The following is a 17,774-nucleotide window of genomic DNA, read 5'->3' as shown; positions in this document are numbered from 1 at the left end:
TTAAAATTGATGTCATGGATCGCCCTGTACCTGAAATGACTGATTTAGCTTATTCCCCACAGTACTGTACATCTATACATGCAACGGTCTACTGTTTAATGTCACTATATTGTGAATGATTACATCATTTTGTTACACACTTCAAATAGAGTTGGCAAATTTAGATAAAAAGCCATCTGAACCCATCAATATGGTGGGATCGACCGTCATTGCCTCTCCAGTGTCCTCTGATGACAGATGTTGGGGGGGAACAAGGATTTGCCATGTATTGCAATATGTTCCAATGACAATAGATGGTTGCCAGAGGTCTCTTGCATCGACTTATTCTCCTAGCCTAATTGAAATAAACATGTAAAAACCAAGTATGTATGTAGACAATTAAGTCAAGAGACCATGTATGGCCAGCTATAGTGTAGCAAGATTATTGATCTAGCCCTAGAAAGAGATAACACATATTTCTGGGCTTAGGGTATAAAATGTGTAAGTTATTATTATTTAAAAGCTAAAAAAAAAAAAACTCCTTAAAATGTATTCCACAATATGTGTGCATTTATGTTTTAAAACTATCTTTTGGCAAACAACTGCCCTCATAAGTCTATGGCCAACATGACATGATTACTGACTTGTAGGGTGAAGAGCAAAGGCAAAAGTTCTAAAGCAATCTGACTATACCTGAAATCCTGATGCAATTGGATAGAAGACCTAAGGCTTTGTTCTTAAAGTTCTAAAAGAAAGTAGAGGGAGTAAAAGTCTAAACAAAAGACTTCCACTGGGTTCAACTCCATTTTAGCTTGAAAAAAGAGGCTGCGCTGTGAGAACAAAGCCCAGTAGCCCATATTTTTATTTAAAGGGGTCGTTCAGCCAATCATTTTTGAAGCTCAAAGTGGCAAAAAAATTAATAAAGAAAATATACACACCTCCACTAATCCCCTGCCTCTAATAATACTCCGCAGGTGCCGAATAGTCTCTACTTCCTGGTCCCTCTCAGCCAATCACTGGCTGCAATATTGACCCACTTCAGCCAGTGATTGGCTGAATAGTAATTTCCTGTGTGTCGAGAAGAACCAGGTAGTGGAGATCAGTGGGGACCTGGGGAGCATCAGAATGAGAGTGGCAGATTTTTTAAGGGGAGGAGAGTATGACTTATTTTGTTTTTGCCACTCTGAGCCTTTAAAAAAATGATCAGCCAGACTAGCCCTAGTGGGTTATTACCGTGTTATTGATAGAGTCACTAAAACAATGATTTGATCAATTATCAGAGTTACTGAAGAATAACACGTTTTGTGATATGGAGGTTCGACAAGTCTTCTCTAGTGGTTGGTTACGTTAGACCTTTGAGAGTGCATAGGTTTGTAGCACCACAGGGGCTGGAGATCTAACTACAAATTGCTTAAAATGCTATGAAATAATAATAATAAAAAAATCATAATCATTAGACTGAGCCCCGATCCCCGGATGGTTTCTGTTCTTCCTGCTCCAGCAATGACTCATTGGCCTGGACTTATCACCACTGCAGCCAAGTCAACACTACTGAGGTCACCACTGTAGCTGTGATTGGCTGCTGCAATCACATTCAGCATCATCACTACAGCAGGAAAAAGAACAGAGACCACCAGGGACATGGGAAGTGTTGGCACATGAGACGTTAGGGATCGGTAAGGTGAATATCACTTCACTTTTATTATTTTATAGCATTCTAAGTTTTTTTTAGCAACATTTTGGACAGCCACCTTCTTGCAAATTCTGTATAATGCCTCCATCTATCAGTGCATCATTTATAGTCTTTTAGAGTTCTTTTCATATGGGTCACAGGGATCTTTTTGGGTCCTCTCAGGCTCCAAGGTCCAGGTGCAACTGCTAGCTCTGCGTCCCCTATAGCTATGTCCATGACTTTTAACTTATCTAATGCCCTAATATCCAGAATGTCTTATTATTTTTTTTAAATGGGAAAACAGAGAATGTAATAATTCCTTAAGAAAATATGAGAAAGTTTCCGCTGATGACAAAAAAATAAAATGTACAGTACAGACCAAAAGTTTGGACACACCTTCTCATTCAAAGAGTTTGCTTTATTTTCATAACTATGAAGGCATCAAAACTATGAATTAACACATGTGGAATTATATACATAACAAACAAGTGTGAAACAACTGAAAATATGTCATATTCTAGGTTCTTCAAAGTAGCCACCTTTTGCTTTGATTACTGCTTTGCACACTCTTGGCATTCTCTTGATGAGCTTCAAGAGGTAGTCCCCTGAAATGGTCTTCCAACAGTCTTGAAGGAGTTCCCAGAGATGCTTAGCACTTGTTGGCCCTTTTGCCTTTACTCTGCGGTCCAGCTCACCCCAAACCATCTCGATTGGGTTCAGGTCCGGTGACTGTGGAGGCCAGGTCATCTGGCGCCGCACTCCATCACTCTCCTTCATGGTCAAATAGCCCTTACTTTCAAAGTTTTCCCAATTTTTCGGCTGACTGACTGACCTTCATTTCTTAAAGTAATGATGGCCACCCGTTTTTCTTTACTTAGCTGCTTTTTTCTTGCCATAATACAAATTCTAACAGTCTATTCAGTAGGACTATCAGCTGTTTATCCACCTGACTTCTCCTCAACGCCACTGATGGTCCCAACCCCATTTATAAGGCAAGAAATCCCACTTATTAAACCTGACAGGGCACATCTGTGAAGTGAAAACCATTTCAGGGGACTACCTCTTGAAGCTCATCAAGAGAATGCCAAGAGTGTGCAAAGCAGTAATCAAAGCAAAAGGTGTCTACTTTGAAGAACCTAGAATATGACATATTTTCAGTTGTTTCACACTTGTTTGTGATGTATATAATTCCACATGTGTTAATTCATAGTTTTGATGCCTTCAGTGTGAATCTACAATTTTCATAGTCATGAAAATAAAGAAAACTCTTTGAATGAGAAGGTGTGTCCAAACTTTTGGTCTGTACTGTATGTTAGAGTGGACTTCCCAGAACAACAATAAGCGCAACTGTACAACCTAAATTAATGGAGAGCACTGCCATTCATTATTCAAGTGATAATTCAATGTATATTCCTAGTCACAGACAATTATATCACTAGATTTTTTCGTTTTTGAGCCTACTGCCCATAGCTACTCCAATTGAACGTATCATTTACATTATTCGATATATATATTTACTGCATTTATCTTTTTTTTTATGCAGTGGAACAAAACAGAACCAGAGGCTTCACCCAAAAAATTGTAGTAACAAAATCAGTGCAACCACCACCAACAAATAAATGCACAGCGTCAGAAAAAAATACAGACAGAAAACATGTCTACATAGGATAGATTTAATACCATGACACCAGTGAAAGCAAAACTTCCAGCAGTTTCTCTCCAGACATATAGTTACAGTTACAGAATCCAACCTTAAATCATTACACTCATACAAAATGGATATCTATATTCAACACAATATGGGTTTATGCATGTATATATCATATACATTGTTGCATGCAAACAACAGTTTGCCAGTGCTTTGAATTGTAAATGGGCAGGGGGAGGTCACATACATTATTATAATTAGCAATGATAACACTATAGGAGGTCCATCAAAACTTTTTATTTTTTTCCGAAGAACAGGGAAAATGCTGATTATTAAAGAATAGTTAAAAAGGTTGAGCTGCCAAGTTATGCATAGCACAGAGTATGATGTAGGCAGAATGATCCCCAACCACATCCAGGACTATGGTCCTTCTCTGGCAGGAGAGGATGAAAGCAAGGAGTCTGAGGTAGGACAGATGTAGTGTAAAACACTGCCACAATATCTCTATAGTTTTTCATCCAAAAATACGTACAATCTCAGTTTGTTCAAGTCTCTCTTGTCACTATGCAGTAAAATCTTGCTAGTAAGAAAAAAAATCACAAATTTAAGTCCTATAATATTTTATCAGGCATCGATTGACTCAAGCACCACTGGAAATTGGGGGGAGGGGAGATACAAAGCTATATTTAGTAAAATAGGGCAAAAATACATCATAGACATATACAAGTGCACTGCAGCACAAATCCAGCATCTTCTATTACAGAAGGAAACGGCTCTTCGGTATTTTAGAAGTCCACATCTGCCAAGACCAATAGCTAGCCACTTCATTGACCCGTTATGATCAAGTCATATATATATATATATATATATATATATATATAATTAAGGCTAATCACATAGACAAGGTGTACAGTAGTACACTTGGGCATGTATATAACTGACCAATCCTTACATTAGGTGGTCATAAAATTATTTTTTTCATCTTAGAATAGTACGAAGTACAGAGGGACACCAGTTTAGGAAAAATCCATTTCGTCTAAATTATCAGTGTCACCAGGGGAAATATATAAGCTTGCAAAAATGAGCTTTGGTCTAAAGTTTTTCTATTGTATAGTTAAGTTATAATTAACCTATATACAGTTTATTGTCTCTTCTAAGATAGACTGCTTTCAAAAACACATTGGTCATTGCAAAGCCGTACCGAATAATAATTCTGTGGGTTATAAAATACATCATTTTATTTTTTTGTTTTTTACAAAGATCCATTTTATGGATCAGAATGTTTACATTCCAGATGAATAGCCCAGTAGCTCAAACAGCACCTACAATAATTAAAGCAGATTTGTTAGGTACCTGTCTAAAGACCAGCATAGGATAGAGGGACAGATGCTGAGCATGGTAATATATAGTTTTCTATGATTTGATTTACTGATTTACCTGTGAGACCTGCTTTTCCTGTCCACTCCTAGGGAAAGCCTGAGTATTGTTTCCCCTGCTTATTCATAGAGAAAGCCTGTGAGTCCTTCTTCCCGTTCACTCATAGAGAAACCCTGTGAGTCCTTCTTCCCCTGCTCACTCATAGAGAAAGCCTGTGAGTCCTGCTCCCCCTACTCACTCATAGAGAAAGCCTGTGAGTCCTGCTCCCCCTGCTCACTCATAGAGAAAGCCTGTGAGTCCTGCTCCCCCTGCTCACTCATAGACGAAGCCTGTGAGTCCTGCTCCCCCTGTTCACTCATAGAGGAAGCCTGTGAGTCCTGCTCCCCCTGCTCACTCATAGAGGAAGCCTGTGAGTCCTGCTCCCCCTGCTCACTCATAGAGGAAGCCTGTGAATCCTGCTCCCCCTGCTCGCTCATAGAGGAAGCCTGTGAGTCCTGCTTCCCCCCTCCACACACAGTAATTGACAGCTCTCCCTATCTTTAAAGGGGTTCTACAGTTTGTTTTAACTGATGATCTATCCTCTAGATAGATCATCAGCATCTGACTGGCGAGGGTCCGACACCCGGGACCCCCACCGATCAGCTGTTTGAGAAGGCCTTCTTACTGTTTACCGCTGGCCCAGTGATGTCACGACTAGTATCAACTGGCCTGGGCGCGGCTAAGCTCTGTTCACTTGAATGGAGCTTTCCCTGCCCAGGCGAGTTGATACTAGTCGTGACGTCACTGGGCCTGCGGTAAACAGTGAGAAGGCCGCGGTGCTGCCTTCTCAAACAGCTGATCGGCGGGGGACCCGGGTGTCGGAACCCCGCCGGTCAGATGCTGATGATCCAGAGGATAGATCATCAGTTTAAACAAACTGCAGAACCCCTTTAACTGTGCTGGCAGAGGAAACAGGACTCACAGGCTTAAAAGGATTCTGTCACCTGGATTTTGCCTGTAGAGCTGCAGACATGTGCTGCTAGATCGCCGCTAGCACGTCCGCCATATACATTCCCCATAGCTGTGAGTGTTTTTATTTAGGCAAAAAAATGATTTATATATATATGTAAATGAGGCATGTCCGCAGCTCTACAGGCAAAATCCAGGTGACAGAATCCCTTTAACTAGCAGCAATTAAACAGCTTTTTCTCTAAAAATACTAAATCAAATAATCGAAAAATATAATCCCAAGCTCAATGTATCCTGCTCTATCATAAACTGCCTTCAGATGTTCTTAAGTAAAGCCTTATGGAGATGATAATTTCAATAGTACATCTTGACAACTGATAAAACTCGTGCACTGGCCTATGCTGTATCTCACAACCACATTCGTATGACATCTTTCTACACTGTAGTTGTAGACCCCGATGTTTCCATTTTATGAAGCTCATTTTTTGGTGACCTATATTTCCTCCTTTTGTGTCCTGCTATATCAGCAAATATATCCAAAAAGCACAATACAATTTCATATCCAAAACAAAAATAATAGACTGACTGCTGATATGTTACCACGTAAAAAAGATTCAAGTGGCCTAAAATTTAAAAGAGGGATGCTTTCCTAGTAATGGCCGCTTATTATTGGCATTTATAAGGGTTTTATTGGATTAGAAGAAGGGGCTGTTTTTTCCCGCAACAGTGCCACTCTTATGTATCTGTTGTGTATGTGTTCCAGTTAATATGGCTGAGCTTCAATATTAGACATAGCCCATCATCAACAGGAGGTCCCATTTATGGGGAAATACGAAGCAGATGTGTTTTACCAATCCTGGGCAGGTCACTGAGTTTGTTTCATTGACCAACATGGCAAAAACTGTAAATCATGACTGGTTATAAACTACTGAACTGGACTCATATTTAATATTAAGGCCTCATGCACACGAGCGTATTTTGTTTCTGTGTCCGTTCCGTTTTTTTTTGTGGATAGGATGTGGACCCATTCATTTCAATGTGTGCTGTCCGCATCCGTATGTCCGTTCCATAGCGCCCCAAAAATTGTAGAGTATGTCCTAGGCAGGGTAGGCATTGTTACAAATTCAAAAAATCAAACAGAAGAAAAATCCAGCTTCCCAGGAAAAGTGATGATCTTTAACACATACGTGCCTTAGAAGCCGACATACACTACATACATGTCTACGCGTTTCGGATCACAAAAATGTGGACCCTTACTCATGAGAAGGGTCCACATTTTTGTGATCCGAAACGCGTAGACATGTATGTATTGTATGTCGGCATCTAAGGCACGTATGTATTGGGAAGCTGGATTTTTCTTGTGTTTGATTTTTTGCATTTGGCGCTTGGTTCCTGACGTCTATCCGCGCCTCCCTTCGATTTTGAACAGTCGGGTGAGCACTGCAATCTGACTTTGCATTGTTACAATGGATCCGCAAAAAAAAACATGCAACACAGATGTCACATGGACGTCATCCGTATTTTTTGCAGACCGCAAAATACATACGGTCATGTGCATGTAGCCTAACTGATCCAAAAGGAAAAAAAAAAACATTCCATTAAATGTTCATTTAATCAGGTCAACGTGTTATCAATTTCTTGTCCTAACTTGGGCCACTAACAATGCCCAGCTGCCATTTTTGCCTATGGTGGACTTAATAAATGAATAAATGTTGAAAAATGAATGTTTTATTTTATACTGCAGTTGTCAAAGGTCAGTTTATACAAGGTAAAAATGAAATGCAAATTGCAAGGAGCCAATAGTTGTTTTTTGGTCTTCCTTAAGAAAGAAGTCACACATTAGTCTCATGATGTCATCTAATGTCAATGTCCCCGGCCTGAGAGAAACATACCATTTATATGGAGCTGTACGGGTACATGGTGGGGGGTGGAGTGGCATTATCTTCTTTTTTCTAATGGCTGCTCTAGACTGTACAATAGTAACAATTCTGTAGCTTACAAATTACAACAAAAAAATTATATATATATATTTTTTATATATATATATATATATATATATATATAAAAGCAGATATAGTTATTGGTAGGACGGCCACATTGCTTTAAATATTCTACCTCTATATACAATTCTCCCATTATCTATGTCTTTGCAGCAGGATAAAAAGTGCTTTAAAATCAAATTAGAAGTCAGGCAAAAAAAACTAAAAGCTATTTACAGACTGATGATTCGAAAAAATTTAGCTTTATGGGGTCTTCTCCCCCACGTGTTATGCACCACAAATAAAAAATAATAATAATATTAAAAATGGAGTTAGAACTGGATTTACATTCGGTATGGAACAAACTGCCCGGTAGTTGGGGCAGTCAATAATATATAGGTGCAGTATCTTTGTTGTGTCTTTCAATTCTCTTTGACACAACCTTGCAACCTTCATCCAATCTAGAGACTAATACATTTACCCCCTAAAAATCTAAATAGTCTTAATTCTGCTACTTTCATAAAAATACTTTTATTTTATTTCTTTATTCTTCATAGCACCTGTAATCTTCAGGCCGAAAAAAATAGGTGTTGCTGTCATAGATTTTCCATGTTGCAATAATTGTCCGGTTTGTAAGGAGATAAAGCACCAAACTCCTTGCACCTCCCCCTACCACCAGAAAACAAAAATAATACAAAAAAAAATCATAAAACATTAAATTATTAAAAACGATTGAACACATTTACAGTATAAAAAAAAATAAAAAACTTGCTGGGAATTTAAAAAACAAAACTAAAAAACTGAAGGAATTCCAGGATATTGTGGTCTGCATGGCAGTGTTCATGATATAAATGAAAGAGAGAATGCCCCAGAGCCTACCAGCACCATGTATGCTATCAAAGAAATACAGACAACAATGGTATCATATTCACAGTTCTCACTGGATGCAAGATACAGCAGCCCTTTTGTCTACAATTTACAAATTCATTCATTTTTTTTACATTGCTACAGGGGTACATACAACCTGTTTGTAGGTTAAAATTTTACAGATTTCAGAAAGAAGTTCCAAAAAAGGGGAACAAACAGATGTGCATTGAACATGACTCAAAGATTCCAATCAATATCACTTCTTGTGCAAAAAGTAGCAGCAAAAAGATTGTTAAAATGATAATGGTATGTTAGAAACAGGCTTCCTCTCCCACGTGGTAAAAAAATAATAATTTTATTAAAATGATTATTTTTAACATGTAATTAAATAAGGTTTTACATACATGACAATAGGGGGGGTATAGCCCGTACTTTGATTTCCTGAAGAACACGTTTAAAATGATTAGATGTTTTTTTTTTTTTATAAATATATTTAAAATGTTATAAAATGCTGCTTGAAATAAAATGGTGATTTTATACATCGATTTTCAATGGTCATATTCGAAAACACATCCGTATTCGGCTCTGTTCATCCATTCCGTTCATAATGGAGCCATGTCATCTATGCTAGATCCGTTTTCAGATCCATAAAAAAAAAAAAATGTTTAAAAATTTAAAATACCAGAAAGCCCGTGGGAAACCCAGATGGAACCCTATTAATACTAGCGGGAACAGAGTCTTACTGCATCAACAGATGGTTCTATTGATCCAGAAGAAGTTATGTCTAGGTGGCAATAATTTTCAAGATCCAATTATAATGAGGCAGACGCTCTAATATTTGATTTTTAAAAGGGTTACTGTATCTGTGGTGTAGCCGCTGCCGTAGATACATTATGACCACCCTCTATGAGACTGCTAGATGGACAAAAAAAAAGTTCCTTGTCGTGAGCATACTTTTTGGTGGCAAGTCAGCTATGATTTTTAGTAGCTTAGAAAACCTTTGCAGATGTGATCTGGCTATAAATTTTGCACCATTATTGTTCTATAAAATCCAATAAATATATGTTTGAATGCAGTTAAAAATCTTATTTTTTTTTTCATTTTGTGTGTGTGTCATAAAAGGATGCCAAGATATTCCTGTTATTTGCTGTACAACAGTAGGTTTAAAAAATGCAGATAGAAATCTTTTTTAAGATTAATTGAAAAAAAAAAAAAAAGATACAGTAATAGTTCTCTTGTGGGTCAAGTCCTGGGAGATGTGTACAGATACAGTATCCCCCTGTGGTACACAGGAGAAAAAAAAAAAAGCACCAAAATAGCACCATATATTAGAGTGCTGTCAAATAGCTGAGGTACAATGGCCACAATGGTAGCTGTTTTAATCTCATATCCAGCGACTATATGGTCCCGTAACCTTGGTATAGGCATAGGAAGATGAAGTGGTAAAAGAGTTTGTCAAGATAGGAGCTGCTTGTCGAGTTGGGATACTGTCCTTGTTTTCAACAGGTGGGGTCTCTGTAGTAGCAGCACCACCCCACTTTCTCTTTTTGCCAAAGCCTTTAACTTCTTCTTTGATCCCCAGTCTAGCAGCTTCCTCCTGCCTCAGCCGTGCTCTTTCTGCCAATGCCTTCATTTTGACTTCCCAAAGTGCCAGTCCATGGTTAGGTTGATTTAAGTTCTTGTGTTGATAAAACACCAAGGAAATGCGGGTTGGATGACTGCGATCGGGCTTCTTCAGAGGTGTAGTGGCATGGAGCTCTCTTCGTGCACACTCTATAAGGATGGAGCCATGGGCTGGTGCTACAGCAACTCCTCCAATATTTTCATCAAGAAAATTGTGCTCACTGTCGGACCACACTTCATCATCCTCCTCCTCTTTCTTTACTGGGGTATCATCTATATTATCATCTAGACTATATGGATCCCAGGTTTCTCTTTTTAAGGGGGTTGATGGAGTGGCTGAAGACGCAAACATATTCCATGGCTTTTCCTGCATACTGGAACTAGGTGTCACACTGCACCTATCATTACCAGCAACTGAATTCCAGAGCTTTTCTTGGAACATCTGGGTCTCCTTCATAGCACGACCACTATTCCAGTTCTTCTCCTGAGTGACGGCAGAACTTCCACTGAGCTTGCATGAGCTCCAGATCTTTCCTGGAGTGTCAAAATCACGCTGGCCAGTCTGAGTATCCATCTCATATGCACCCCATTGCTTATTTGGTCCATGTATGTTCTTCAAACCCATGCCATGTGATTGGACACCATAATAATCTATCTTACCCAGACCATTTGTTAAGCCGCTTTTCTCACTATTCATAAACATGTTTTGAGAACCTTCTGAATTTGTCTTCTCAGAAGGAGGCAGTGCCCCATTTGCTTTATAGGGAATGGCCTGATCATTTTTCGGTAATGAGAGATTCAAAGCAGGACTTTGAGAATGCGAATGGACACTAAGGGGTCTATGGAATGCATTGTGCAAATAGTCATTCATAGGTTCCTTCTTAATTGCTTTGTTAAAATACGAAGAATAAGGAGTGTTATCCATTGGGACAGGTGTAGTCCGGTGGGGGGTATTTGCTGATCTTTGACTGTTTGCATCATAAAGATTGTACTGCTGTGCCAGGTCTCCTGACCGCCCATAATTTTGCTCAGATGACTCATTTCCATAACCATGATTCGCACTGTCTACAGCTGGTTGCATTTCAGACTTTTTCTCAAACGCGTTGCTCATCCATCCACCAGTCCTTTTGTCATTGGAACCATAATTCAAAAATTGAGAAGGGACCACTGGATTATTGGGTAAGCCATAATATCCAAAGGGAGGAAGAGCAAATTGTGAGTGATAGCCATTGATAGAAGGCAGGTTAGGTGCTTGTGCATAGAAAGAATGGTAGGAGTAAACACTATTCATGCTGTAGGGATCAGAAGGTCTGCAGCTGCCCAATACAGAGTAGCTCTCAACAACTCCATTTGCATTATACTTGAAGGTATTGTAGTGATTTGTAGGCTCCACTTTTATACAAGGCTTTACCTGTTGCTGTGGTGTACCTGTGGATGAAGGAAGCACATTGGCATTAGAATGTTTAAAATAGACAAATTGATTAATTTACTGCTCATCAATAACCATAATCACACAATATGGTCCACCAACATAACCTGTAGCCTAAGGGCTTACGCACACAGTATTATAGCTCCATACCACACTACTAAACGAATGGAGCCACAATACAGCACCCGAAGTCGATGGAGTTCTACTGTTCCTCTGTAAGTTTCTGAATTTATATTATTATTATATATATGTTATATTATTATATTTATGTTGGATTCAATGATCCAACCAAAACAAATATAGCATGATCCATGGGATTCCACAATAGGGGGGAATTCTTCCATAGAAGACAAATATAAAAGCATTCAACAATGAAGTTGCCCCTAATGTATACACACACAACATGATCGTCACCCATCCCTCAGTCATTACATACCTGGGTTTCTTGGTGTTTCTGCTGGTTCCTGCTTGGTTTTATCTGGGGTGATTAGTTTCTCCTTTTGAAGCTTCTTCTTCTCAGCTGCTGCCTTCTTAGCATCTAACTGCCTCTGCCTGCAAGATTTGGCAGGTTCGGGAAGCTTGCGGACTTCGCGGGGGAAAGCCGTCAGCACCTGTATTCCCCCTTTCCTGATCTTTTCATGTTGGCCTTCTTCACTCCCAAACTCATCTGTGGTGGAGACCTTGTAAAGTGGCAGCACATGGAGTTGTTCATCTTCAGCAATCTTACCAACCATCCTGTTGTCTTCCTTTGTAAGGGTGCAGACCTAAATATCAAAAAGAATGTGCTTTTTATGGACTGTAAAACACTGTTTTTTATAATGTGTGTTTTTGGTATACTTAAAGGGGTTGTCCGGGTTCAGAGCTGAACCCGGACATACCTCCATTTTCACCCCGGCAGCCCCCCTGACAGGAGCATCGGAGCAGTTCACGCTCCAATGCTCTCCTTTGCCCTGCACTAAATCGCGCAGGGCAAAGGCATTTTTTTGAGATCCGGTTACGTACCGGGGCTCTCCATGGGGCTGCCAGGAAGCCCGGTGACGTCACCGGCACTGATGGGCGGGATTTAGCGCTGCCCATGCCAGTAAAACGGCTAGGGCAGCACTAAAGCCCGCCCATCAGAGCCGGTGACGTCACCGAACACACTGCCGGGCGGAAGTTTCCGCCCGGCAGTGTGTTATTGAAAACAAAAACATGAGATGCTCCGATGCTAGCCTCAGGGGGGCTGCCGGGGTGAAAATAAGGGTATGTCCGGGTTCAGCTCTGAACCCGGAAAACCCCTTTAAGCATTTTTTTTATACTTGACAACCCCTTAAAAGGGTTTTTGGTAATAATTATATTTTGTGTAATGCCCGCAGCCTGGCTTCTGAAAAAGAAGAATCATATTTACCTGCTCCATGCTGCTCCGATCCCCCGCTGCCTCCATCTTCCAGTCCCTGCACTGTTTACATCCGGCTGGCTATGGGCATGGTCACATGTACCACTCCAGCCAATGACTGGCTTCAGTGGTGAACTACTGCTTGTGGTTGCATCACTACTGAAGCCAGTCATTGGCTGGAGCGGTGCATGTGACCATGCTCATGTGAGGGGACCAGAAGATGAAGGAGGCAGGCTGGGAGCATTTCATAAAATACACTGCTCAAAAAAATAAAGGGAACACAAAAATAACACATCCTAGATCTGAATTAATTAAATATTCTTCTGAAATACTTTGTTCTTTACATAGTTGAATGTGCTGACAATAAAATGACACAAAAATGTAAAAATGGAAATCAAATTTCAACCCATGGAGGTCTGGATTTGGAGTCACACTCAAAATTAAAGTGGAAAAACACACTACAGGCTGATCCAACTTTGATGTAATGTCCTTAAAACAAGTCAAAATGAGGCTCAGTAGTGTGTGTGGCCTCCACGTGCCTGTATGACCTCCCTACAATGCCTGTGCATGCTCATGATGAGGTGGCGGACGGTCTCCTGAGGGATCTCCTCCCAGACCTGGACTAAAGCATCTGCCAACTCCTGGACAGTCTGTGGTGCAACGTGACGTTGGTGGATAGAGCGAGACATGATGTCCCAGATGTGCTCAATTGGATTCAGGTCTGGGGAACGGGCGGGCCAGTCCATAGCATCAATGACTTCGTCTTGCAGGAACTGCTGACATACTCCAGCCACATGAGGTCTAGCATTGTCTTGCATTAGGAGGAACCCAGGGCCAACCGCACCAGCATATGGTCTCAGAAGGGGTCTGAGGATCTCATCTCGGTACCTAATGGCAGTCAGGCTACCTCTGGCGAGCACATGGAGGGCTGTGCAGCCCTCCAAAGAAATGCCACCCCACACCATTACTGACCCAATGCCAAACCGGTCATGCTGGAGGATGTTGCAGGCAGCAGAACGTTCTCCACGGCGTCTCAAGACTCTGTCACATGTGCTCAGTGTGAACCTACTTTCATCTGTGAAGAGCACAGGGCGCCAGTGGCGAATTTGCCAATCTTGGTGTTCTCTGGCAAATGCCAAACGTCCTGCACGGTGTTGGGCTGTAAGCACAACCCCCACCTGTGGACGTCGGGCCCTCATATCACCCTCATGGAGTCTGTTTCTGACCGTTTGAGCAGACACATGCACATTTGTGGCCTGCTGGAGGTCATTTTGCAGGGCTCTGGCAGTGCTCCTCCTGTTCCTCCTTGCACAATGGCGGAGGTAGCGGTCCTGCTGCTGGGTTGTTGCCCTCCTACGGCCTCCTCCACGTCTCCTGATGTACTGGCCTGTCTCCTGGTAGCGCCTCCATGCTCTGGACACTACGCTGACAGACACAGCAAACCTTCTTGCCACAGCTCGCATTGATGTGCCATTCTGGATAAGCTGCACTACCTGAGCCACTTGTGTGGGTTGTAGACTCCATCTCATGCTACCACTAGAGTAAAAGCACCGCCAGCATTCAAAAGTGACCAAAACATCAGCCAGGAAGCATAGGAACTGAGAAGTGGTCTGTGGTCACCACCTGCAGAACCACTCCTTTATTGGGGGTGTCTTGCTAATTGCCTATAATTTCCATCTGTTGTCTATCCCATTTGCACAACAGCATGTGAAATTGATTGTCACTCAGTGTTGCTTCCTAAGTGGACAGTTTGATTTCACAGAAGTGTGATTGACTTGGAGTTACATTGTGTTGATTAAGTGTTCCCTTTAGTTTTTTGAGCAGTGTATAATTATTACTGGAAAAAAAACCTTTAAAAGTAAATATCTAAATTTTTACAGTAAGTACCAATTAATTTTTACATTTTTTAATTATTTTCTTTTACAGAAGCAGATGTCCATTTTCTGATACAGAGCTACAAATCTCCTGCAAAGACAAAATAAGACTGCAAACAATCCAATGTTGCAGGTAGCAATAATTTTAGAAATTTTAATTTTAAAATGTCTATCCAGGAGATTTGGAGCGATAAATTTAAAAAAAAACTCAGCTTCAACCTTAAATGTATAATAAAATAAATCGGCACAGATGTGTGGACCTATTTAGAAAATATATTTAAAAAAATACAAAATGTTGATGGGTGGACATCTTGACTGTAAATACTGAACTTACCACCGTGCAGCCATTGTAGAGGTTGTGCTGGTCTTTGTGTGCGTGGGCACAGAAATCCATACATGCTGTAATACCGGAGAACGGACGTCCCTCTTCCATCCCAAGCCTGCAATCTATTGCTACATCCTCATTGTTAACCTAAGGAAGAAAGGCACATGATAATGAATTCTAAGTGAATCCAGATTTTTTTTTTTTATACACTAAATAAAATTTATTAAAGGGGCATGCCAGGCTACCTGTCTCCCTTCTGTGGTCTTCAGGCCCCCGTTCTATAAATTTCTGGACAGAAGTGTTAAGTGCACCACTGCCTGTCCTCAAGCAGCACATGACCCAACAGTGATGTGACACTTGGGAACATATCACTGTTGAGGCCAGTCACTGGCTGCAGCGGTGCGCGTGACCCCATCGATGCAGACGTTTGCAGGACAGGGACTGGACAACCAAACAAGGGGCGCCAGAAAGCGAGCAGCAGGGAGCAGGTGAGTAGTTTTTTTTTCACCTTATCTATATTTATAATTATATGAGTCCTAAATGCTAAACAGTTTGCATTTCAAGGGGTTTCTTTTAAAGATATGACTTCATAAAGCATAGGGCACTGTGGATGCTATGATATAATAGGGCACTAAGATGAGGGCGCTGTGGCTGGCTTGAGTATTGGGGCTCAGTCATGGGGGACTGTGGTTTCATCTGTGACTACCAAGTCTACATACCTGATTTTGGTAAGCCTCTGGAGCAAGCCTCTTGTAAAGTGGGGCAACCTTTGTAGCCAGATCTTGAAAGTTATCATTAAGATGCTCCTCCTATTAAAACAACAAAAACTATTAGTACAAGGTCAGTAGGGAATTATCAATACAGGCTTTTCTGCCTAAAATTGGACACTCCATGCAAATATAGTGTCCAAACCATCATCATGTTGGACACACTTTAAACTTTTTTTCTGTAAACTCACTTTATAATTGGGAGAGAATTTGGGGCGCAAGTGGTAGTAATTCTTACTAATGACGAATGGATTCTCATTATTACAAAAAGTCTACCAGAAGAGGATCATGAAAACTTCTCGGAACAGGGACTTTCTTCAGATAACACTAAGTTTGCTTTATCCTCTGAGTACAGTGGTTTATCTGCCATATTCGTGTCCATGGGGGCTAGTTTAGATCTGCATATTACTGCTGTATATTAAGAGTTAACAGTGGGATAAGATCTAGTCATAGGGTTGAAGGAAAATATTTTCAATTTTTTTTTTTTAATAATGGGTGTGCATCCAATACATTTTTGGTGCTGAATACACAGCTCCCATATGCAGCCAAAATATACCCATCAGCCCTTAGGCTGACAGATTTAAAAACACACTTGTGTATTGCCAACATTCAGACCAATGACCTATATTATCTGATAGCGTGGGAAAGAAACCATATTAACTGCCTACCTCCTTTGGATGATCACCCACAAGTCGAAATTTCCTTGGCGTTTTGCTTCGAGCAAACTTGCAACCATTGAAGTACATGCTCCATGAACACCCAAAGGAGAAAGAGGCGCCACAGGTGTTGGGATCCTTACCTTGGCACGCGCAAGTCCGACTGAAAAGACATAATATACATGAAACCTTTCACTTTCCACTGGTTTAGTGTCCTGCATATTTCATCGTTTACTGTTACAAAGTTAGGCCGTCTGCCTCCATGTGTATAATGTTATAGGAACGTCAATTTGAGATTTGGTTGTGAGTTATATTCACTGCAACATGGGAATATCAGGAAAAATCCCTTAAAATTGTTTGGGTCAGGCCTTGTCCTTAGAAAACTTACTCATCGTTCAGGCCACATCTTCTTGATGTTGGGTTTCCAAATTTGGTGATGGTTTCTGTGATAGTATCATACAACTTATCTCCCATGGAACGAGTGATTCCCTCCCAAGCCATGATTAATATAATAATGACAGCATTCTCGCAATGGTGGCCAGTTCGGTGGCGGACCAAACACATCAGCTTCTCTTCCTCACTCTGCCGGCGGATGACCTGAGAGGCAAAAAATACCAGACTTGTTAGTTTCCGAACTTCCTTAGGAGTGGCAGCTAATTTCCAACTCATGTAATCAATTTAAGAATAGAAACCATTGCATGGATATTGTGAGAACCCCTTTCTATATACCCTGATAAAGGGGGTATATGATCCGTTAAACAGAGTATAGAGGAGCCCATTCATTTGTATGGCTGGATGTAATACAACATTTTCCCTGTAGTAGTCACTGCTGAGTAAACGTGCAGCCAATTGCATCTCATCCCAGCAAAAATGTACGTTTTGCCTGGGGTCTCCAGATCAGCTGGCTCTAGTATTAAAGTCTGTGATGTCTTGGATGAGATTAACCCATCATGGCTGGATCTGCAGAGGGAAACGTACTTACCTTGCCGCTGGGTTAATGCTCGATTGCTCCCCCCCACTACCGCTACTGCAGTGCTCCGCTCCCTGTGTATCAACATCCAGTTTGATGGCCACATCACCCACTGACATGACGCAAGGGGGAAGCAACTGCTGCGGCCACTCATTGGCTGCTGCGGCTATCAAACTGAATGTTGACAGACAGGGAGTGGGGTGCTGCAGTGTCGGCGGGGGAGTGAACGAGCAGGAACTCAGCGGCAGGGAGCAGCTAAGTATGATTTCCTTCCCCTGTCCGGCC

At 41.0% G+C, this 17,774-nt stretch overlaps 1 protein-coding gene across 7 annotated transcripts in view; it reads right to left on the bottom strand.

Moving 5' to 3' along the window:
* Window positions 1–6,120: 6,120 nt before the first annotated feature.
* Window positions 6,121–17,774, bottom strand: part of TET3 (tet methylcytosine dioxygenase 3) — an 80,968-nt gene continuing 69,314 nt past the window's right edge. For 5 of the 7 annotated variants that reach the window (XM_040414392.1, XM_040414397.1, XM_040414396.1 and 2 more), the window contains 6 exons: window positions 16,908–17,116; window positions 16,532–16,682; window positions 15,816–15,905; window positions 15,106–15,243; window positions 11,959–12,286; window positions 6,121–11,521 (listed from right to left, as the gene is read on the bottom strand). In XM_040414392.1, coding sequence (XP_040270326.1) covers window positions 9,855–11,521; window positions 11,959–12,286; window positions 15,106–15,243; window positions 15,816–15,905; window positions 16,532–16,682; window positions 16,908–17,116 — 2,583 coding nt within the window. In that variant the 3' untranslated portion in view covers window positions 6,121–9,854. The remainder of the gene's footprint in view (window positions 11,522–11,958; window positions 12,287–15,105; window positions 15,244–15,815; window positions 15,906–16,531; window positions 16,683–16,907; window positions 17,117–17,774) is intronic. The other 2 variants (XM_040414393.1, XM_040414394.1) reach the window with 1 other exon arrangement.

The sequence above is a fragment of the Bufo bufo genome, chromosome 1, assembly GCF_905171765.1.
Source record: "Bufo bufo chromosome 1, aBufBuf1.1, whole genome shotgun sequence".
Classification (NCBI taxonomy): Eukaryota; Metazoa; Chordata; class Amphibia; order Anura; family Bufonidae; genus Bufo; species Bufo bufo.
Note: the sequence above shows the minus strand (reverse complement) of the source record. Positions and strands in the feature narration are given on the sequence as shown.